The sequence below is a fragment of the Melitaea cinxia genome, chromosome 1 (assembly GCF_905220565.1).
Source record: "Melitaea cinxia chromosome 1, ilMelCinx1.1, whole genome shotgun sequence".
In the NCBI taxonomy this organism is placed as follows: Eukaryota; Metazoa; Arthropoda; class Insecta; order Lepidoptera; family Nymphalidae; genus Melitaea; species Melitaea cinxia.
Window position 1 is genome coordinate 14,370,374 of NC_059394.1, and position 26,160 is coordinate 14,396,533.

Sequence of the window (26,160 nt, forward strand, 5' to 3'; positions counted from 1 at the left end):
TTAAATGTATTAGAGCTTAAATAGACGGTAAATGGTTTTTATTTAAAACATACAATTTTGTAAAACGTGAAATATAAATGTTCTGAAATTTAATAACGTTTAACGGAAAATGTTCTTCATATTTCTGTTTAAAATAAAATATTTTAATGTAAAAAACATAGTTGTTTTAATTGGATACAAATTGAACATATTATGTCTTGTTACTATTTGAGATTATATTAAATTTTGTTATTATTATTGAGGAGTTTGCCAAGTCAGATGTCGCGTCGCTGACTTAGCAAACTGAAGAGATAAGTCGTAACTCATTATTTTCAAAACGCAATCTAAGCAAGTAGTAAATATATACGAGTATAAGATAATTACAAAATTAAAAGGCAACATTTGTTTCCTGACATACTTGCACGTCTTATCCTAGTTTTTCTTGCAAATAAATACCAAAATTAATATGTAACATTTCCTTGAGTTTATTTTTTAGCTACATAAATTCAATAATAACTGTGACGAAAATTAAAGCTCTTATTGAATTGTGGAATTTTGTTAAATTGAAACTAATTTCACCGCGTATGGTGATCCTTAGATCGTATTGTGATTCAGTGATCGGGACAGACAGAGTTTCGGCGGCAACAACGCCTGCGAAATTCCTTAGAAAGCGGGAACGCGGGAATCAATAAAGGATTTCCTGGCGGCGTGCCCACGCATGTGCGTGGCGCCCGAGGTCCTGAACCTCGTCCATCGTCTCCGACATCCTTCGTAATCCGTTTTAAACAACCCTCATTAGAATCCGACGGATAGCGTGTTAATAAAAATCATATTTTACAACACGCGACATACGGCCGCGCGCCGACCTCATCCTCGATTAGAGCGTAATAATAGGGTTGACCGGCGCTGACCATCAACCCTATGCATGATCAAATAAATCTCAATAATAAGGCTGCGTTATTGGGCGTATGATTCGCGCGCAGCGTCACTGCGGCTGGGCGGGGCGGGGCGCGCGGCGGCGCGGCTCCTCGCGCGACACTCTGTTGCCCTGCGGCCCGTCCGCCTCACGTCAGACTCCAGTCGACCCAGTCCGCACGAGCCGATGACTCAGTCCTGGTGACATTGCAGTGCAGTGCGAACGGTGGTGTAATTACATGTAAGAGAGCCAGTGGTGTGGTGTTCACTTGACATGTGGGGAGTGCGATGGCGTTAGGCACTATGACCCGGCGACCGCTTTTGCTTCTCGCCCTGCTGGCGGTTGCGCTCGCTAATCAGCTCGAAGATATTCCTCACAATGAGTAAGTATTCACAGTTTTTACAACTTGCTATTCATATTAAATGCTAATTTAAACATACCTTACTATATCCATCGTATGATATGTACGTAAGTATATTCCATTTATTATATAATCATATCATTGTTAATACAATTTCGGCCATTTCAAAAGTTCAGCCTTTTGTATTTTTTCTTTTGTTTCTCTTTTATCAACTACCTAGCGAAAAATAGCTTACTTCCTACTCAAATAAAACCTTTTAGCAATTCTTATAGCGAGAGAATATTTTAATTCATGTGAATTACTCATACTCATATTTACGAGAGACTTGAAATATTTATATAACTTGAACTTGAGCCAACATATTTTTCATGTTAGGATTGAATTCCGGAAAAACTTAATCCAACCATCTGTCAAAATAAAAGGTTGTAGAGTTTATATGCATGAGGGACTTTATACAGCGACATGATGTAGTAAGAATACATATGAAAAAAATTGGAGTCCAATTATATTTAAGGCAAATATTGAAATATAACATATTGCACATATCAAATGTTGTTATATCGTATATAATTTGTGGAATCAAAGTTCAAGTTTCAAGACGTACACATATATTTTTTTCTAAAACATACTTTAGCATAGATATTAGATCTAGACTTTATTAGTACCTCTTGATATACTGTCCTTACACTATGGTTCCTATAAGGCTATAATTCAAAATCCCTATGTAACACTGTAGAGACGACACGAGCTTTCGTGCACCAGTGTTTTCATTTCGTGTTTAGGGCACATGTGCAGCTCGGAGTGTGGGCGTTTATTTCATCCGGCTTTGTGCCAAACTCACCGTGTTGCTACCGTACTAATAAACAATAAGAACACGTAAGGACACTTTACGATCGCTCTGGTAGCTGCTTAATCCGTAGGTACATCTCTCTGTCATGCGTTGGTACTTAAACAGCGGCTTATTTCGATATTATTATTTCGTATATGTGTGTGTGAATGTTTTTATTAGCTGATAATGTTTAATCGCCTCAATCGAGTTACACATATATGGTTTCATTAGAATCCTTACATTATCCCTATAACACAAGCTAGGAAATTTTCAATACACAACAGTAACTCGAGTTCAGGAACAGTGAAATAGATTCTCGATTTAAATCATTGTATTAACGTTGGTAGGTATCGTTTTTTGCAGTTTGGATATGATGTTTCTCTCTCTCTTCTTTTCTGATGTCGTTTTTTTGTTATTTTTGAGAATGGCGAAACATAGTAAAATCTTAATCAGGTATATGATATGTTTAAAAACTTAACTACCTGACTGCTAAGGAAGGATTATTATATAATATGTTTGTAATGAAAACATTAGAAAAGTATATAATATGTTTTTCAATTAAATAGTATCTTTACGATACGCGAAAAAAAATCACACGAACTGAGTAACGTATAAATACCTGAATTTTTATAGGTATATATGATAAATCTGTTTTTTTTGTTCAAGAACATAAATACTTTTTTTTTCTAGAGAACCTGTTTATCAAGAAATGCTTTAGGATATAAGTATAATAGACAGGAAACTACTTAAGTAAAATATAGTGACGTTTAAAACTCACCATCGTTAAACGAATAAGTTTCCGAGTAATAGCTTGGAACGTGAGGCCATGATGGATCAATTGATGACAAACTGCTCTTCGCTTTATGTTAAGTATGATACGATTTGTGGTAATGGAACTTTGAAACATTTGTCTGAGTACAAATCGATAGTTTGATTTTCTTTATGTAATTAAATTAAAATCAACGATCTTTAATTTTTAAATAGACAATATTCTTCATCATCGTTGACGTTGACGCCTCGTCCCCTCCAAACCAAGGCCTTAAAGACATCCTCCAGCGCAGTGCTAAATAGTTTTAGTGATATCACATCTCGCTGCCTTACCCCGCGCCGGAGAAAAATGGGTCTTGTTCTGTAGTATTGGATATGGACGGTTATCGTCGCCGTGTCATAAATACATCTCAATACCTCGATATATCACCAGTCGATATTACACTTTTGCAGAGAATCCCGACTGAGTAGAAAGATGGCTTTCTAGCTTTCCACAAACGCCATACACAGTGGCTAATTATATACTTCTGTATAATCTATCGAACAGTATGGATGTGATACGGTGCTGTAGCCATTTCGAAACCCAAACTGCTCCGGTATTTGGAATTAGTTTAGTATTGTGGCGAGGCGACCCTCGAAAATATCTTATAGACTTGCCTCAGAAGTGAGATCAGTCTGTAATTTTTAAACAGAGACTTTTCGTCTGTCTGGAAGAACAACTGAGGTAGGGCATAGCAGAAATTTCCTGCTCAAAATATGGAGCAGCCTGACTGGGGTAGTACCTCGACCTTGCAGAAGATCACAGCAAAATAATACTGTTTTCAAGCAGTATTGTGTTCCTGTTGGTGAGTAAGGTGACCAGAGCTCCTGGGGGGATTGGGGATTGGGTTGGCAACGCGCTTGCGATGCTTCTGGTGTTGCAGGTGTCTATAAGCTACGGTAATCGCTTACCATCAGGTGAGCCGTACGCTTGTTTGCCGTGCTAGTGTCATAAAAAAAAAAAAAAAAAAAAAAAAAAAAAAAAAAAAAAAAAAAAAAAAAAAAAAAAAAACAACACCTTAACATTCCTGGATCACGCCTTCGGCGACGTGGTGCCCTAGTGGATGACGGCGTTAAAGACTCTCACCAAGGCTTTTAGGACAGGTCGCACTGCAGCCTTAAGAAGCTCAGTCGTAACTCCGTCCTCCCCCGGGGCCCTCTCATTTTTAAGCTGCTCGAGCGCCGCACTAATCTTATAAGAGAAGTTTTAAAGCTAGCAAAAAGTCCCTAATAATTCTTAAAACTTACATATGTTTGTACGTATGTGTGTGTGTGTGTATGTCATGTGTACTGTGTGGCTACGGTACTCAAGAATATAGCCACCCCCTTTTTTTTTCCAAGGGTGTCGTAAGAAGCGACTAAGGGATAACACAGTTCCGCTACCACCTTGGAACTTAAAAGCCGGCCGGTGGCGGGATAACCATCCAACTGCTGGCTTTGAAATACACAGGCCGAAGACGGGCAGCAGTGTCTTCAGTGCAACAAAGCCAGCCCTGCTGCGGTCACCAACCTGCTTGCCCAGCGTGGTGACTATGGGCAAAGCACATGAGTTCACGTTATTTTTGGCGTAAACTTGTGGAGACCTATATCCAGCAGTGAACTGTATAGGCTGTAATGATGATGACATATGTTTGTATGTTTTCGTTGTCCAAAGCCGTTATAGCCGTTTTTAAAAATAAGTTTATTTGCACTAAATTTGCAAATCTTTAAGCTATAACAAATAATATTAACTTTACAATTACAATGTTTTTTACCAGATATGGATTGTTAATTGCGTCGTATTTAGCCCGTACAATTTTAAAAACGATATAACGTATTTATAATTTTCGAGACAAAATTTGAAGACAATTTTATCAAACGCGAGACATTTGCGATGCCACGAACGACCCTTGACCCTGAATATCTTAAATACGAGTCTTTATAAGTCTTTTGAGTCAACGTTTAGAATAAAGATATGTACTGTTTAGATAAAATATGTTTATTCAAGTTAATTTATTAGACTGAGCTTTCAAGATTACTTGAGAAAATGATTTAACTGTGCTCTTTTGTAAGGTCGAGGCGTAGTAAAGTACTTTCTAAATCAGGCTGCTCCAAATTTTGAGCAAGATATTTCCTACTGTGCCTCTACCTCAATAATATTATTAAAGACATTTTCAAAGAATTCCACGCATCCTACCCACAAACGTGTATTGAAACAATGTAGGTATAAATTTGCATGCTCACCTTCTACATTTGAAATTTTCATTTATGATTTTAAGCATATGCAAATACATTATTTCAATCATCTATTGTTAATAGTTGTCTACATTTTATTCTAATCACCAAATGCCATATGTCCTGTCTGTCTGTCTGTGGAGTCTGTGAATGAGTGTTAATAGACCGCATTTTCGTTGTTCCAAGGCTCCGTTAAAAGCACAGGTCATCGAAAGGTCTCAATAAAATAATACTTTTAACTATAAATAATAAAAAATAAGTAATTTTATTATTTAATACATCGGTATATCGAATGGTATATGACACAATAAATCAATAAATATATATCTTATAGCTTACACACACGGTCTTCTGTTCCTATGATAAACAACTTAATGCTTTTGTTACAGGTAACAGCCGACTGTTATAACTATATTTTACTAAATGTACATAGAAATAATACATATATAAATATATAAATACAAATGTTACACCCAGGCTCAGGCGGGAATCGAACCTGCAAACCGCGGAACAGATAGCAGGGCCACTACGATCAGTAACCCAAGTTCAGGAACCCTAAAAATTTATATCAAGGGGTAATTACTAGAAGAATATGTAGGAGTTTATTGAACAATTAACGAGATATTGGCAATATTTTTTATTTTAACTTGGTTGGTCGTTACATATAAACCCACACAATGGCTAATACGCCTACGCAAATCAAGGGTAAATTGAATTTAACCATTCTTGATGTTAAATTAACATAAATGGTCCATATAATCAAATAAAGCTTAATAAACTTAAATTTAATAAAAAGTTTAACATTTTATGTAAATACAAATCCATTTATAGTAAAAATATGTTTCATTAAAAAAATATTTTTACTTTATTTTCTTTTATTATGGAAACAAAAATAATAGTCAATATAATTTTCTTTGCTCGCAAACGAAAAAAAAAAACGACAACCTCAACTTAAATCGACAAATAATACGACGAATATATGGTGGTTGAACAAATAGTAAATTTAATAGACATTAGAGATTATATAAAAACTTCTCGAATCGATTGAAAAATCAGTACACCCAGTAAAAAGTTACGTTAAAAAAAATGTGTGTGAGACACACTTTTTTTCTCCGACGCACGACTGGAGTTTACTCCTTCAGTTCGACTGTCTAAATAGGCACAGAAAAGGCAAGTCTAAGGAAAAGATTAACACAATATCAAATAGTGAATAAACGAATCAAATAACCCTATTAGGTGCCGATAGATGGCGTTAACGAAAACGTAACAAGGTCATTCGTTCAGTAGATTTTACTGCTCACATTTTTTTCATACCGTTCATTACATGAAAATCGATTCTTAAGGAGTAAACTCCAAAAAATATAGTAAAATTAAAAACCTTCTTCGTATAATATAAATGTCTTTTTCGCGTCGTGTTTAAAAAGTAAAAAAAAAAACGTAGTTAAACAAATGAGAACACAGATTTATAGTTAGGTACTATTAAATAATGCATTGAGTCGAAAACTATGTGAGTCTACATTAATTTTTATCTAGGTAGCTTTTAAATGGCAATAAGTTTAATGAATACAAACTTTATCAATTTGAAACGAACCAACCATTTATTCATCATTATTATATTAATGTATATTAGATCTCAAAAATCTGATTTCTTAGACGGATTAGAATCAAGGACATATCAAAGAAAAAAATATTTATACGTAAATCCTTTGTGTATCTATTTGGATGCAATACTATCAAGGACATTCCAGATTGATGCATTTTAATATAGAGGGAAAGCAATAACAAAAATAAATTGTCCAACAGCTGTTGACAGTTTCTTTTTATATAAATAGCCAAATGTTTGGTAGTCAATGGCAAAAGTGTTTACCTTATTGTTATTAAAAAAAGCAATGAACAATGCGAACATAAAAACATATATTTATCTGTTACAAATTGTTCTGAAAAAGTATATCACAGTCAGTGTTGATTAGCATTCGTTAATTATCTCCATTGTAGTCAATATACAGTCATTTAGCTTTAGAAATACTCTATAATTATTGTGCATATTTACAACATTTAAATAAATTATTACCAATTAGTGATGTTATTCTTTTAATTTGTTTATTATAAACATATTTAATTAATTTATTTTTACATATGAAGCTTACGATCGTTTTAATTAAGATGTATTTGATCATAATCTAACGGAAATTTTTATTGATTTGAACAATAAAAAAAACAGTTTATGTCAATAATTGACTAATCTTGTGGCTTTTTTAAGAACACGAACGTAATACGATTTTATTAATCCAATTTATCGTATATCAAAACATCACCATTATTAATTAACGCTGGACTCATATTTCAGCATTAAGACTGGAACGTGTAACATACCTACGTAAAAAAATCTTTTCTGTTGCTATATTCTAATATATTCTAACGTTCAACGTCAATTATACATAGTCAATAAGTATATTATGTTTATGGTCTTTTATTTATTTTTGTTTTTTAATTTAATAAGGTTACCGATTATTTTTTTGAAGATAATTTTTCTGTACTATATTATACTTTTGCATAATATTTGATTTAATATAACCTTAGCATTTCTCTACATTTTCTTTAAGCACTTTTGGAAGAGTTTAACAGATTGTTGTCTCTAATAAACCAGTTAATGATTTTACATAAAGCGATTTGCACTTTGGCGAGGTTTATAAGTAATCGGTGGTATTCTTATATTAGAATGTATTGCCTACTAGACTACATATTAGTATTCAAATTTTAATATCTGCTTTAAAGCGAGTTAGCTACTCGCAGACAAAAGAAAAAAAAATCTTTTTAATGATCTAAGTGTCACCGGTGGGGATTCAAGATACTAACAATCGTCGTTAATAGTACATTTGCAATCATATATATCATCATCATCATTACAGCCTATACAGTCCACTGCTGGACATAGGCCTCCACAAGTTTACGCCAAACACAACGTGAACTCATGTGTTTTGCCCATAGTCACCACGCTGGGCAGGCGGGTTGGTGACCGCAAGGCTGGCTTTGTCGCACCGAAGACGCTGCTGCCCGTCTTCGGCCTGTGTATTTCAAAGCCAGCAGTTGGATGGTTATCCCGCCACCGGTCGGCTTTTTAAGTTCCAAGGTGGTAGTGAAACTGTGATATCCCTTAGTCGCCTCTTACGACACCCACGGAAAGAGAGGGGGTGGCTAAATTCTTTAGTGCCGTAGCCACACAGCAATCATATATATATATTAGTACATTTGTAGTATATCTGGTATCACAATAGTCGTCAATAATAATTAATTATTAATGAATCAATGAATAATATTTTATACAGACGACAAAATTATTATTCTTTTGTTGCCGATACTGTAAGGTCAGATATTTCGATTATTTATCGAGTGGCGTTGTAGCGCTTCGTAGCTTCGTAGCCCGTAGCTACGCGTTTCCGTTTCATTAGTTCCAATAAATGCACCGCTATTTATTCCACTATAGTAATTCGTAATACTTCCATCTTGTATGTTTTGTTATCGAATTTTTATTTCGATGAAACCGAAATAAAATGTCGAAAATAGTAAAAAAGAAACTTCGTAGGCTCACTCGTATGTCTTTCAAATACAATATCGATGTTTTAATATTAAAATACATGACGCTAAAGATGTTAAAATCGAAAATTTAAAGATAACTATTCTAACTTACCACTGTGGTTTGATAGTATCAGATCATATAGTACTAAACTAAAATATTAAGTCTTAAAGTTTTATTCGTACAACCTATTCAATTATAAGTTTAGTATTTTGAAATAACATAAAATTGAAATTAAAAATGAGTTAAAGTTTCTTTATATGGGTAGATTTTGGATGAAAATTATAAGTAGAAAGGCTTTATTCGCATTTTCATTATATAGAGCCATTTATAGAAAATTAGGCTCATTCAAGGTCACGATAATTTACAGGTATTCATATCTGGTGACGATAATTTACAGGTATTCATATCTTTTAAAATAATCACTAGCATAATAAAAAAGAAACCTAATATCAATTGAATCCAAAAACCAGAAAATAAAGCCATGCACGCACCAAACATGTGCTTTTTTCAGTAACGGGGTTAATGACCGGGGTTAACGGAGTTAGTATAACCCATTTCCCTCCTTCATTTCAGACTAAGCAATAAATGTTCATTAGAGTACTTACCTATTTTAAAATTTTACTCAAGTTACAAGAGAAATAAAAACAATCACAAATTATATTAATGAACTAGCTGTGCTCGCGACTTCGTCTGCGTGGAATAGTGACTTTAGATGTTCAACATGATTATTTAAATTGGCATTACTTTTTTATTTATGAACCGATTGACATGAAACAAACAGTAAATGTTAAGCAAAACTTACTACAATATATTAGTGAAAGTTACATCTAAATCGGACAAGCCTTTCCTGAGATTAGCGTGCACAAATGCACAGACAAACAGACATTGACTATTTGCGTTGAAAAAGGTCTCAATAATATTTTTTCTCTTATATCCTCCAAATACAGACAGCGATCCAGTACATTTTTATTATATATATATATATATATATATATATATATATTCATAGTCATAAATCAGATATTATATAGAAAATTTAACCATACCAAGTAAAACCAACTTTTTAAATTTATTTATATCCTTTTTTTGTACACCAAAATAGTTTTTCATAGATTATTGCTCATTAGTTGAGAATTTTACTCAAATATTTACTAATAAGTAATATTTACTAAGCATTTAAATGTGTGTTATTAATAATTTTACCCTCGCGTAAAAATGCTCGTCACACATGCGCAAATTGTTTGTAAATCGATTACACAAAATGATTAATCATTTTTGAGCAATTATTATGCTTTTTAATTCGTCCCTAGTTGACTATTTCGTGGATTTCACATTTAATTTTACATTTACTATAATTTATAATCGAACGAAGAGCACGACGTTATGCTTTTAGCTATGTGCTATTTAGCTATTTAATTAAATATTTAGCATCTGCAGAGCTATTTTGGAGACGCATCACGACTTTCAATTGATCGATCATGCGTGGTAAGGTCTTTTTAGATCGTTACTATATAATGACAAAATAAATGTCAGTATAAGTAGCAAGAGGAAAAATCTATATATTATAAAATACGTGAAGCAAAAATTTTGTACCCCTTTTTACGAAGAACAGTAGTATTAAATTTCGCACACTTAAAGGTTTATATAGAGGAGTGCAGAATGCTCTTTTTTTTCTAATTATGTATAAAAAATGCATTAAATCAATAAAAAAAACATTACGCATGCTACTATGTGTTTGACAAACATATACACATATATACCCTTTAGTTTATTGTTGAATTCTGTGGTCAAATTATGGTCAAATTTCGACCACTAGGCGATTACTAGTTAATGTTAAATCCGCCGGATACAGGAATGTTATATGTGCAATATATATTAATATAATATACTTAAAAAAATAAATTATTTGTTTCCAACATCACCCCCCAGAGACCTGGTTAGGAGCTATAAAAATCCGAAAGCCGGACGACTTCTCGATCGTGTTGTTTTAGTCTGTAATGAGAGGTGTGGTAAGTTGTAGGGATATATAGGGATATAGAAAGGAAGAAGAATCTGGCGTTTCTGTATTTTCTGATGGTACAGTAGCGTATGGACAACAAGTAGGCCAGCTTCAAGCGGTCTATGCTTACTGTCACATTTTTGGAACGAAATTCCTTACGGCAGGCTTGACATTTGGCTGGGTGACCGTACTAAAAAAAATGTGATACTAAAACCGTAAGAAAAATATATGACGGAAGTGACGCAATATCAGTCACACGATTGTATAATATGACGTTTGTAAAACTAAAATATTACTAATAAACTTTTTTTTAATTATTTATGTAATTTTATACTATCAACAAAAAATAAATAAAGACATATGTTTTTTATTTCACTTAATAGTTTGAATTATTATTATTATTATTTTGTTTGATTTATTTTATTTTACGGTATTTGTTATTTTCTAAAACACTACAAGAACTAGAAAATATATATAAAATTCAGCATTTTTTTTTCAAATTGTGTTGCTTCTATACTATCCGAAGGAACTTCGTTCCTACCTAGGGTCCCATGACACCACATAATTTCTATTTTTACACTTGTGAACAATTTGTCTCGTCTTTTCAGTACTTAGTATACGGTCACGGGACCGCTGTTTGCAGTGAACCACGTAGCGCATTTTCCCTTAGGAATACGCTATTACAAGTGGCAAGATCTGTAAAAACAAACATTTAATAATTTTTTTAAGATACTTCTAATACAGGTTGTTTTTATCTTTAAATTACTTGCTTATTTGTTGCCGTTTGTCACAGATATACATAAATTATTTTCTAAAACGAGACATCTGATGATTTCTTATGGCTTTGTAAAAGTTAACATCACATATCTGCTAAGATTTCAAAGTTATATTGTAGTAATGATTTAAATGTTTGGTAAATGTTTCAATAATCTTTCTTTGTACAAATTTCCGAAAAAAAAATCCACCAACGTCATGCGTTAATTACTACTTAGGTATTACTATACTTATTATATTTTCAAAATATGCAACTCGGCCGACACTAGGTATCAGCATGAGGGTAGTAAATACACTATTTATCATTGATTGAGTGACGCATTATCGACAAACTTCCTCGATTAAAATACCATATAATATTCCCATTTAAAATACATAATTTCATAAATTCAACTTTCATCTTTTGCCTAGATAGGAAGATATATAAGATTCACATAATGTATTCAGTTTTGGTAAAGACATCTATTGAATATTGGTATGTTCTTCAATATAGACATTGATTGAGGAGTTAAATTACATTTAAGATATGGTAACTGAATAATAAGGTTAGAGAGCTGTACTTTTGGCTGTACCTAAATGTCCAATTGGTTAGTAAAAGCCTCTATTCAGTAAACCAATTACGTGTCGTACCCATCTGAAATTTGGGGTACACGATCTATTTAAATAGAGTTTAGTGTTCTTTAGCTAAGTTTACTTTATATCATGTATGGATGAGTCTTGAATTTATTATGATACATGCAGGATTTATAACGATATCAACCTTCACTTATGAGCAAGAGATATCACTTCAGCCTATCACAGTACACTGCTGGACATAGGCCTACACAAGTTTGCACCAAAAATGGCGTGAACTCATGTTTTGCTCATAGCCACAACGCTGGGCAGGCGGGTTGGAGACCGCAGGGCTGATTTTGTCACACCGAAGACGCTGCTGCCCGTCTTCGACCTGTGTATTTCAAAGCCAGCAGTTGGATGGTTATCCCGCCATCGGTCGTCTTTTTAAGTTCCAAGGTGGTAGTGGAACTGTGTTATCCCTTAGTCGCCTCTTACATCACCCACGGGAAGAGAGGGGGTGGCTATATTCCTTATTGACGTAGCCACACAGCTTAAGATTCAAAATAAATAACGTAAATTATAAAATAAAGGTGGTGGTAACATGTCGAATGTTTGCCTGTTTTCTTTGTGAGTTAAAATCGCGCTTTTCATCATATCATTATGTAAACACGGAATAATTATTATATACACAAAGTAGTGCTTATAATTTTTTACTTGACAAAATGTAAAATACATTCGTCTTGTTATTAAAAGCTAACACACAAACAAACAAAAACTGCGTAAACGAATTGGATGGAGTTTCCGTGAAGAGTTATTGTTAACTTCCGAGCAGGAAGTTGGGGTGGTAAAGAAAAAAAAATACTCCCAAAAGCCACAAGTCGAAGGGAGGACCTTTTCAATGATACCTACATACATTTGTAGAATCAAATTTCATGTATATTCTCTCTATGTAATTTCTTCGTACAGTATTAAAACAATTACATAAATGTGACCTAATTCATAATAATTAATGGAATTGTTAGAGAAGAATAAACAAGGCTTTTTAAAATCTAGCGTACACATATAAGGAGTATCCTTTCTTTAAATATTTAAATTTAGTGTTTTGAAGTGTCATTGTCAGATGACATGGAAGAATAATTAAAGTATAAAAAATATGGAGGCTGATGAAGATGTATAATAATAATAATAAAGTATAAGTAATAATGTAAGTGTTAGAAATAATAAACATAAATAGTCGTCTCTTTATTTTCAGGTGAGAGTGTCATAGATTTAAGTGACTTTTCTTACATTGTAAAAAAAATTTAACGAAATAAAAACTTTATTTTCCGAGCAATGCAATTAGTTTATTTTTAAAAAGAAATAGGTACTCTATACATATTTACACACCTTTTATTTGCTAAATAATTATATAATCAGATTTGATAGTTATTTTTATATGTCTAACGTTTTTATTTTTTGTGTTCTTAGTTATTTTTTTTAAAGACAGATACTGGTAAGATTTAATATCAATTTCACAAATCTTTGATTCAGCAGCAACATTGAATAATTCTAATGAGAAACCACTTTACTCATGTTATTTTATACTTCTATACTAAATTAATTTTACAATGATTATTTATGTATATTAAAAGTCAACATTTTTTGTAGTTATTAAGAAATCTACGAAAGGTCAACTGCTTAAGTATTTATTATATTTTATTAAAATATATAATCTTAGAAATTAGAATACCGACGCGACAAAAGGAACGTCTGCATGATGCGGATCGAACACGCCTTCGCTTTTCGCTAGAGTTATTAACTAGTAGTTATTAGGGCGCCAATGCGCCTTCAATAAAATCCTCTGTACTCCATGTTAACTAAAGATTGATAATAATCTTGTTTTATTTTTTAACCTTATAAATAAAAAACATAAAATTTCCTAAATCCTTTAACTTATTATTGAGAAGTTTTCCTTGATAAAATTTACAGGCCCGATGTGTTAAAAATACTACTACGACTATTGACAACTGATTAAGACGTAATCTTCACCCACTATTTTTTTTTGCTCGTCGGCGTACAAATAGGCAAATGAAACTAGTTATGATCTGTTTCCACAACGTAAATATTTGCAGAGCGGCACTCGAGGCACATGTCAAAGGCGACCGGCGCGGGTATTGATCTAGCGCGGGGCGGGTGGGGGGCGGGGCCCGGGCGGCGGTGTAGTACGGAGGCTGGCTTACGTAAGGGCTCGCGTCTGACATCCCGTCTGCTACGACGAAGCTGATTAATAAAATAACTATCGAATGCAACGAGGTATCGGCGCATACCATCTTTAATGAACTAACTTTAACCGCAGGCTACGATTGTTCGCGCCTGTCTGTTTGTTGATTGTACTGTTAACTTTAACTTGTTTCACGTTTCGACCATCTAATCAAATTATGTTTGATCAAACTATCATGATTAATTTGATAATTTACAGTAGGTATATACAAATACGTGACTTTTGTGTATAAAAAGGTTTAAATATATTGTACGAGTAGTTGTAGTTGAATATATTGTTGCAAATACTCATATATCAATATCAACAATTTTTTTTTATTTTCCATGTCGTCGCTCAAACAGCAAAATGAATGTAAATATTTGAGTCCTTGAGACTTGAGAAGGGGAGAGAAAGTCGGTTTCTCTTAATTTATACTGGGCGAAAGTAAGATTCGAAATCAGGGAAAGCCTGAAATCAGGTTAGTTATTCGAAGTGTCCGGTGTAGCCGGATCCCCTGGCCCCAGGGTAAACCAATTACGGTAACAAGATATTTAAAACGGATTTCTGCACTTTAAATCCGTGTTTACGCAATATAGATTTGTTTTACGACGTTTTCGAGCAACGAGCTTTTAGCTTTTTTTCTCGTGGCCTTTCAGAACTTTTGCACTGCGATAGATTGTGTTTAAAGTTTCTTTTGAGTGTACTCGTTGACGCCCGCAGCTTCCTTGTGGGATTCAACCACGCTTTTTACTAAAGCTTACTTAGTTATTTCTATTGTAAAGATATACATTTGACGCTAAGAGATATTACAGTACATCTATACAAATAAATAAAATTGGAGTGTCTGGTTGTAATATTAAAATAACCGCTTTTTACCACACTTCTATTAGCTTGGGCTGTATGTATGTATGTATGTAATGGAATCTTTGAGCATAATTTTCACCGATTTCCAGAAGTTTGATTAATTTGAAACTTTGCACACGTATCAAGGACCGATGACAATGCAATAATTTAATAACAGTTTCCCAATATCCTTATTAGGACCGCCAGGATTAATAAATTCTTTCGTGGATCTTCTGTAAGGAAGTAAGAGAGATAAAGCTAGCGCGTGATCTGCGCATGCCTGCAGTTTCGGATTTACTCTTTCGCTTGGGCAATCGGCACTGAACAACGGAGGCAGATACTTTTTCAGGCTAGTTCCAAATTTACCTTGTTTATTCCTTACTAGCTGTTTCCTGCCCGCTCCGCGTGGCGTAAGTTCATGGCTTCGCTCCGCGCGGAATAGTTATCCTTTTATTGTTTACATTAATAATGGAAAACTATCACATGTCCGCAAACAATTAATTGAAAAATCGAACTAAAAATAAAAAATAAATTATAATTAAAAAAAACTAAAAAAACCACGCTTTTATAGCTAATCGAAATAAAAAGTAGAAAATAATTTTTAATTACAAAGAATTTATATTACAGTAATTATAGTTCATAATAATAATAATATTCTTTATTGCACACCATTAAAAGATACAAACAAAAGTAGTATAATTAGAGGAAGATGTACAAAGGCGGTCTTATTGCTAAAAGAGCGATTTCTTCCAGACAACAGGTTTAGGACAGCGCATAGAAAAGCGGTTAGGAAGTGTGCAAATAATTGTTATAGAAATTAGAACACATTAAATAGAATATAAAATTATATATACATTTATACATACATACATATGCATACACACTTACATACATTCACATATACTCAATAATCTACAATATAACAACGAGAGAATATGAGTATTCCTGCGAAGACGGATTAGGAGCCACTTGAGTTGCTTACGAAAGTTAGAGATATGGTCATTTTTGCGGAGACCAAATATGAACCGTATGCAAAGATTCTGAAGGAGCTCAAGCTTATTCAATTGCTCCTCGTTGAGGTCAAGATAACAAGTATCAGCGTAGTCAAGAGTTGGTAGAAGAAGTGACTGTGCTAACGTAATTTTAGTGGGCAGTGGAAGGAAATGCTGAAGTCTTCGAAGTGATCCGACGGCTGCGAATAGCTTGCGGCTCAACTCGCTCAGTTGAGGTACCCAAGAGAAGTGGCTATCGAAAATAACTCCGAGATTTTTTACCTTGTCGCTGTAACTAATAGCGGAATTATTAAAAATGACAGGCGGTATGTGTGACCAATCTATTCGGCCCACTAGTTTTGGACTACCAATAATAGTCACTTGACACTTTGGTGGATTGATGTTTAATCAATATGAGTTGCACCAATCAAGAATGTTGTTTAAATCGCTATATATCCTTTGAATTCATGTTGGTAAATCAATCAGTTTGGCGTGGGAGTAAATCTGGAGATCGTCTGCGTAAAGGTGGTAGGGAGAAGATATATAGGGACAGATGGTATTTATAAAAATTGAAAAGAGGACAGGAGATAAGACGCCTCCTTGCGGGATGCCAGCTTTTACGTCTAACCAGTCTGAGAAAATATCCTGGAAGCGCAAACTCTGCCGATGTCCAAAGAAGTAGCTACGAAACCACTCAATTACCGATGGGAGATATGTCAAGGGAACTCATGACTGCAAGCAATATATCAAAATCTACAGTGCTGTACGCATTGTTAAAGTCTAGCAAGGTCAATACCGTAAGACTCTGATTTTCCATGGCGAGTCTGATGTCATGTCTTACCGAGAGCCGTAGCTGTACTATGTATGGCCTTTACGTAAACCGGACTAGCAAGGACTTGTTTGAGGTAAGGAATGATGTCAGTTGTTGACGAACGAGGCGCTCGAAAACTTTGGACAGAAAAGGAAGGATTGCAATTGGACGAAAATCGGAAAAACCTTTTGAATTAGTTTTTTTGGGTAGAGGAATGAATTGAGCGTCTTTCCAGCATGTAGGAAAGGTATTGGAAGTTAAAGATTCATTAAAAATGTGGGTAAGGACAGGTAGAACAGAATCTATAATAGGGATGATCATGTTATGACTGATGGAGTCAGAACCCACCGCGTTTGAACTTATAGCTAAAATGCTCGCCTTGACATCACATACGGATAATTGAGAGAAGGCAAAATTTGAAGAAGGTAAAGGGAGTCCTAATGGAAGAAAGATGGTTAAGAGTATTAATTAGCCTTTGTCGTATCGTCTAAAGTGACAGTAGATGAAAAGTATTTATTGAGATTATTAACATCAACAGAATTTGAAGCAATTTGTTGTCTAATTTTGCCAACTCCGAGTGACTTGAGGAATCTTCAGACTTTCGCAGGGTCAGATTCCTCCAACACAGACTTTTGAATGTGGCGTCCTTGGGTATCCCTACACGCCTTGTTGCAGCGATTTCGATATCGATATATATAAATAATTATTTGTAGTTAAAAATTAATTTTTACTTTTTAGTTCGATTAGCAATAAAAGCGTGGTTTTTTAGTTTTTTTTAACTATAATTTTTGCTAAATGCATATGGATGGTACGGTACATATACCAAAATAACATTTATTACAATTTTTGTGTGTCTGTCTGTCTGTCTGTTTCTTCCGGTTAATCTTTGAAGCGGCTGGGCCGATTTTGACGGGACTTTAACTGGCAGATAGCTGATGTAATCATGTAACAAGGAGTAACTTAGGCTACTTTTGTTTTAGAAATTTATTTATTTTGTAACTCTGCGAACTAAACAATATTTATTTATTATGGACGAGGTCGCGGGCACAGATAGTATTCTTATAAAATTGCTTTAAAATGTATTCTTATAATAAAACTGATATACGTCCTATTGGAACGAAGTTCCTTAGGCAGGCTTGACATTTGGCTGGGCGACCGAACTGAAAAAAAATGTGAGACTAAAAACCGTAAGAAAAATATATAACGGAAGTGACGTAATATCAGTCACACGACTGTATAGTATGACGTATGTAAAAACGAACTCATTTAACATTAAGAGCTATAAATGTTTGGCGTTTTTTGGTAAAAAAAAAAAATGAATTAAAATAGCTATCGTTGGGGTGTAGTGTCTATTTGTATAGTTCATTTTTTTGAAGTCTCCTAAATGGTAAACAAATTTGGCGTAAGTATGGAAGTCCGACCACAGAAAATTATATAGTTAGTGTAATTTAGTAAAGTGACACAAAGAGCAAATGAATGAACAATAAAATTAATTTTATATTCAAATATTGTTGAAATTATTTTAAAACCTGATAACATACTGAATATTTTTATTATTATTTTTTGTTTGATTTATTTTATATTACGGTACCTATTTGTTATTTTCTAAAATACTAAATTTCCTAAATACTTTTATATAGGTACTTAATTAAAAACCAATCAACAAAATGAAAGAACTAGAAAATATACATAAAATTAAACCATTTTTTTTTCAAATTGTGTTGCTTCTATACTATCCGAAGGAACTTCGTTCCTACCTGGTGTCCCATAATAGCACAATTTTTCTTTACATTAATGATATTTTAAAGTCATAATAGACACTGAGGCATTTTTTTTGTCTGTTTTTAAATCCATTTATTATTACGCCAAAAGTAGGTACTTCAAGAATTGAAAACGGGTCTGATTTGCGTTCATACTACGAGCAAAGACTCTGTATATATATATTTCCAGAATTTCGACACGGTTTTCTTTTCTTATGAATTGAGACTATAGTTTTTAAAAATTAAGGTATAAAATAAAGAGGCAAAAAAAAAAACTTAGATAAGTCTTAAAATATGGTTTGGCATTATTTTATTTCGGTGGATTGTACTTTCAGTGGTCCTAAGAACCGCTTGCGAACACCTGGCGGCGCAGCAGCGGGCATCCTTCGAGCGTTTTAAATTATTTAATATTTGCAACTTCTGTCGTTGACGATCCAACGTAGGAGTACAATGACCGCGAAAATCTGATTACTAATGAGGACATTTGTGGTTATTTTTATAAAAGCGAGTTTTACATATATATCATTTCCTAATAAGTATTACATTACTTTAAATTAATTTATTTTACAAAAACCGACTTAATTTTACGTAAATAATAATTGATATTAATTTAAACGCTATGTTACCTAGGTATTAATTCATCTAATTTAGAAATTAAAAATATATTTTTATGAAATAAAACCCATTTTTCGTAAGTTAAATAGATTTTTTTATACAATTATATAGTTATATTTGTTTGTGAAAATAAGTAAGTAGTATTAAGAAGGATTTTTCATTACTTTAAATTAATTTATTTTACAAAAACCGACTTAATTTTACGTAAATAATAATTGATATTAATTTAAACGCTATGATACCTAGGTATTAATTCATCTAATTTGGAAATTAAAAATATATTTTTATGAAATAAAACGCATTTTTCGTAAGTTAAATAGATTTTTTTATACAATTATATAGTTATATTTGTTTGTGAAAATAAGTAAGTAGTATTAAGAAGGATTTTTCATCCTAAGAGTAAATAGTTATTGGCCTATACGAGTAGAGTTCGTTGTTTTGTTATTTATATATATATATATATATATTTACATCCAACAAAACAACGAACTCTACTCTATTCTAATGAAAAAAGAAATTAATATTTTAATTAATTTTGCAATCCTTGAGTTGAGTTTGATCAATCGAATACGCATAGTAAAAAATAGTCAACGCTACAATTTTTTTTTCTGAATATTCTATATAAAAAAAATATTTAAATGCACAGTATTTTAGATAAGACCTTGTGCACAGCGATGAGTAGTTTTTTTTTTTTTGTTTAGTCAAGCAGAGCCTTAAATTTTGTTTAGTCAAGCAGAGGAAACGAAATTCTTCCATTTTTTAACAAATACTGTACCTATATGGTATGGTACCTCTTGCCTTGCTTCGCTCGTTGCTAACGCTATCAAATAAATCTGAAATTAATATCAACCTGTCAGCCAACACTCTTTCAAAGGTTCGCTTCAGTTCTTAATATCCTACTGCTGGGCATAAGCCTCTTTTCCCACGTAGGAGGAGGATCAGAGCTTAATCCGCCACGCTGCTCCAATGCGGGTTGGCGGATATATTTTAGTTTATGAGTAACAATCGCTATCAGGTATACATGTTCAAAAGGTGTAATGATTCAAAGGTTCGAAAGGCAAGTAAAAGGTCCTAACGACTGCAATTTTATTTATTATGTTAATGATTTAAAGGCTAAATTAACCTTGAGTTCAACTAAGGGCGGAGTTCACCGACTTTTAAAACGGCTGTTTATCAGTTAAACAACTGATGAAATCATTTTTACTGTTCACCATACGTTAACCAGTGTTTACAGCCCTTAAACAGCCGATTACTATAACCGAACTCTACGGCATTGTTTAACCGTCCATCAATGCCATATTCGGACATCTGCTCAACAGATTCTGCTGTGACTTTACAACAGTTGCAACATTTCGTTATTACTTGAAAGTTTTTGGTACGAGATAAACACGCAGTCATTGTTCAATTTCAATGTATTAATTGATAACTATCAAGACTTTAGGCCTTCTTGAAAATCTAGAAAATATAGAGACCAAAACAAGGAGACCTAGAGTACCTGTTTCAAATGCGTCGTAATTATTACGAAGAATACAATGATTCCTCATTTAAAACTAGATTCCGTTTGTCAAAATCATCGCTTGAAAAATCGTTTGTTCTCTTTTTTAAAGCTGCCATTTTTCAAGTAAACCGTAATTTAAAAATTAAACACTCACAACAGAACAAAATAACAATCAACACAGAGAATGTTAGCACGTGCAAAGAAATAATAATAAAAAAAAACATTTGACAATGGCAGCGCCGGGACGTTATTACCCATCCAAATTGGACACTACATGCTAACGTAACACTATCCAATGCGTTCTCGAACTTCTCAAGTAGAAAGCGTTTTATTTTATGCTGCTAACTATAGATGGCACCAAAACTCGTGTCGACTAAATAAAACTATGTGACTTCCCTAATGAGTAGACTTATAGCATTCATTCATTAGTGGTTCATTCGCTGTGAGCGTATGGTGATTGCCTGATTTAGTAACCACGGTTAAAATATTCGTGATGAACAGTGAATACTTTACCGGGTGCATAACCGATGTTTAGGAATTCATCGGCTAATTACTAAAACATTGGTTAAACGATAGTCGGTGAACTCCGCCCTAAATCTTTCATTTCTTATTATCATTTCTTAGGGCGGAGTTCACCGACTATCGTTTAACCAATGTTTTAGTAATTAGCCGATGAATTCCTAAACATCGGTTATGCACCCGGTAAAGTATTCACTGTTCATCACGAATATTTTAACCGTGGTTACTAAATCAGGCAATCACCATACGCTCACAGCGAATGAACCACTAATGAATGAATGCTATAAGTCTACTCATTAGGGAAGTCACATAGTTTTATTTAGTCGACACGAGTTTTGGTGCCATCTATAGTTAGCAGCATAAAATAAAACGCTTTCTACTTGAGAAGTTCGAGAACGCATTGGATAGTGTTACGTTAGCATGTAGTGTCCAATTTGGATGGGTAATAACGTCCCGGCGCTGCCATTGTCAAATGTTTTTTTTTATTATTATTTCTTTGCACGTGCTAACATTCTCTGTGTTGATTGTTATTTTGTTCTGTTGTGAGTGTTTAATTTTTAAATTACGGTTTACTTGAAAAATGGCAGCTTTAAAAAAGAGAACAAACGATTTTTCAAGCGATGATTTTGACAAACGGAATCTAGTTTTAAATGAGGAATCATTGTATTCTTCGTAATAATTACGACGCATTTGAAACAGGTACTCTAGGTCTCCTTGTTTTGGTCTCTATATTTTCTAGATTTTCAAGAAGGCCTAAAGTCTTGATAGTTATCAATTAATACATTGAAATTGAACAATGACTGCGTGTTTATCTCGTACCAAAAACTTTCAAGTAATAACGAAATGTTGCAACTGTTGTAAAGTCACAGCAGAATCTGTTGAGCAGATGTCCGAATATGGCATTGATGGACGGTTAAACAATGCCGTAGAGTTCGGTTATAGTAATCGGCTGTTTAAGGGCTGTAAACACTGGTTAACGTATGGTGAACAGTAAAAATGATTTCATCAGTTGTTTAACTGATAAACAGCCGTTTTAAAAGTCGGTGAACTCCGCCCTTAGAAACAAAAATATATGATTATATATAGTCTTTGTTACCATCACTAAGGTGTCTCTCTCTAGATACTTTCAATACTTTCGATCCATCTCTTCCTGGACTTTATAATGGTTTCAAAGAAAAGAACACAGTTTTCTACCTGAAAAATTGCAAATAGTTGCAGATACGATTTCTCGGAAGGGTAGATTTTGCCCCAATTCACAGTTACGAAAACGTCACTTAAAATCCAATGGTAAGTAGCCCTTAGCGTGTGCCGTCAGAATTAGTCATACCGTCACTTTCTTCGTTATAGAGGTTCGACAGAAATAAACTGGTAGATGCCAGAACTTGACTATGTCTTGTTTCTTTATTGAAATATATATACAGAGACAACGATGATATAAGCTCCTAATTAACGACAACATTACATCGGACTAACATCATTTGGAGTTAGTGGGGCAAACTATTAAAGTTAAGAACGCGATTGTAATGCTTCTGATATTGCAGGCGATCATTGGTTGCGATACAACGACAGCTTACCAACTTTTATTTACAGTGAGAGATATGTGCATATTTATTCCAAGACAAACTTTAAATTGTGATTTAAGTTTTTATTATATGTTTTTTATTTTCCAAATATATTTTTTATCGCATGATAATAGATGGAATCTCGAAAGACAAAACTATTTTGAAAAAATAAAGCATTTTAGAATTTATTTCGCTCAAACTATATATACAAAAAGCTTATAAATAATATAAATTAAACTTAATAAATTAAATAATATAAATTAACTTTATATAATAAAATTTTTGATGCAAGGACTCATGTTAATAAACTTTTCTGACTACAAGTAGTATGCGCTTATTTTATAGATGACGAGAAGTTGAAATTTCGAAAAGGATAGAAACTGTAATAAACTTTTTTAATCTTTATATCGACTAGATCTAGAATCATTTGATGCTAATAAAAGCTTCCAATTTTGTACGCAACATGAAAAAAGTAATTAATGAAATCTATCAATGACTACTAAAACAAAGTAAAAACTATTTTGTGTATTTGTACGAGTATTACATTTTTGTCATGTAATTACGTATACACGCTATCGAGGGATATATGGTAAAGTGTTGTGAAATTGCATTAAAAAGCCTGTAAAGAATGAACTGATTAATAAAGAATACTACGGATTACGATAAGTTACGAGTTTAGCAAAAGTTACTGGGCGACCACTAGTAGTAATAATAGCAAACTGCAATAATAATAACAGTCATGACTAGACTATTCATTAGACACTTTATAGCCATCATAGATGACTATATATAAGAAAAATCTTACGCTTTTTAACGTTATGGACGTTTTTTGCCGGCTAGGGTACTCCTCCGAAAACCTTTAGACTAAGAAGTACGTTAATTATAAGTTTAAAGGTTGGGTATATACATATGTACATGTCGACACATCAACGTAAAATCTAAACAGTCAACGTCAACTATACTCAACGTCAAGTTCCCTAATAATCGGTAATACTATAATATATAGGCGAGTTTAATACGGGTAAAACAATGATAAAAATATCAGTAGTTAGTGATTTACTTCAATGTTGTAACACATAAAATTAATTTAAGACATTATTTTAGCGTTATAAACTTAAAAGTATTCAGCTAATAACAGTAACATGTGTATAGAAAACTAAATAAATGCTCTTTGACCACTCGGCGATGTTTATGGCTCCTTTAAGAGACTAAATAAATACTAGTTATAGTTTCGCGTTTAATAATTTCGATTTCGATAAGTGTCAATATTGTTATAAATTACAAACCAACCAGTACTGTTTCTGCAAAAAGCCATGCTTTGCAGTTCTTTATAGAGTTATTTATCCCATCATGATGACAGCACGCGACTGTAACCTTTGATAAAATATTTTATTTAGCATGTTTGGACTATAACACATGTTTAGAATTACAATGATTTTTAATAAAATAGCTGACCCAGCAAAATAGTAGTAACAGTAGCCGATTTTTTGATGTGACAACGTCTAATAAATCGATAAACGCCGGCTGCATACGCGAAAAGGGATGAGTCATTGTCCCGTTACGCTCATTGTACGCGTGTGCCGCACCTATCACTCTGCCACTTGATTAGCCTAAGCGTCTGAGAAGATGTTTTGTTATGACGTTATCACGTTAAACTATCGTCCGTAAACCAACTTAACAGACAACCAATTTTTTAGCGAATTTTTAATTTTCTTTTATACAAACTTTGTTATGACAATAACGAAGACAAGAACAGAAGAGGAATCAAACGTAGTGCAGTAGTTTGGCAGTTATGCACGTACATACATTTCGGCGTTTCATTTTTATTTATATAGATTAAGTAGAGGTTGTGAGGTTGTTTATTATTAGAGGAAGCGTACATCACTACGGGTTATAATAGCAATTAGTGCGTCTGTCTCATAGTACCTATCCTTACGCATTGTGTTGAAACAATACACTCTGTTATAAAATCACATAATTAAAAAACAACTCATTAGAAGAACTCAGAAAATATAAAATAAAAAGTTTGACAATTTATTTCAAATGAAAATGACGTATATTTCGTTAACATAATTTTGTTTATTAATTTTTTTTTATTTCTTATCTCTTTCACTGTCTCATTGTTTCATTTTGTAGTATCGTCTTCATAATCCACAAAAATAATCCAAACAAGATGGGACTAGACTGGGGTGGGAATAAAGAAAAAACCTATATAACATTATATATACACTTACAAAAATAGAAAGAGTTCGTTCGTTCCTTGAGCTTCCTTGAAATGGCAAGATAAGATTTTTTACGTCGAAACAAGGCCATAGATCCACCCAGACACTTAATTAAACGTCGCTTCGTGACAAATAATGTCTGATAAGACTTACTAATTCGCATGTGAAGTATATCACTTTTTTTATGTTTCAGAGTCAAGAATTGGGCACTAAAATTCGGCGTCGACCTGTGGGAGTTCGGCCGGCATTTCACCAAAATGAATCAAATACAGAACGTGAGTAAACGCATTTTTACACCGGTTTTCCAGAGAAGTGTGTGGTATTCTTTTCGCTTTAGAAGTGAAGCGAGGGGCAACACTGGGCCGATCGGTCGGACGCGCTGCTACAAAAACGCAACGAGAGAGTTCGCACCCCCTGCTCCTCCGTCCCTCCCGTCGGGCCACTCCCCCGCGACCCAGTTACGACACAGGGGTTGGGGAAATATCAGAGACTGCTGAAATACACTCGCCGTACTCCCGAGTACTCTCACCACTACGATAATAATTACCAATGGTCTTCGATCGATGAAGTTAATATATGGGTTTATACCATTATGATTCCATAATTTAGATAAGTTATCAATGTTTCTAAAGTAATAATGACGAAACTCTTTTACGTTGCCTATATAAACTATATTTTTTAATGTTTACTAGATTAAAAAATATACATATATTTAATTATATTTGCATAGTTTCAAATAAAAAAAATCATAGTAATAAGTTTAAATAATATTGTTATTTAAAAGTAATAAAACAATAAATGTAATAAAATCGGGTAAATAATCAATGGCGATAAATATCAGTAAATTATAAGATCGTACCAGGCGGGTGGGTACCAAGTACATTGTGAAGGTTGTTCGTAAATAGACAGATGTTCAAGGATTAGAGCAAAACTTACATTACTTTATACTAGCATAATTACATTTGTTCCTCTCCAAAATGTATAATTGATAAAATAAGCAAAATTTTTACCAGCTTTTAACATTCTAGCTTTAGTATATACGAAATTTTAACTAGGTAGAAACAAAAAAATCATGTTTTAAATTCAGG

General features: G+C 33.3%; 1 protein-coding gene across 1 annotated transcript in view; it reads left to right on the plus strand.

The window, feature by feature from the left end:
* Nucleotides 1-993: 993 nt before the first annotated feature.
* Nucleotides 994-26,160, plus strand: part of LOC123654069 (voltage-dependent calcium channel subunit alpha-2/delta-3) — an 85,695-nt gene continuing 60,528 nt past the window's right edge. Inside the window, exons 1-2 of the mRNA XM_045590033.1 lie at nucleotides 994-1,277; nucleotides 25,266-25,347. Coding sequence (XP_045445989.1) covers nucleotides 1,183-1,277; nucleotides 25,266-25,347 — 177 coding nt within the window. The 5' untranslated portion in view covers nucleotides 994-1,182. The remainder of the gene's footprint in view (nucleotides 1,278-25,265; nucleotides 25,348-26,160) is intronic.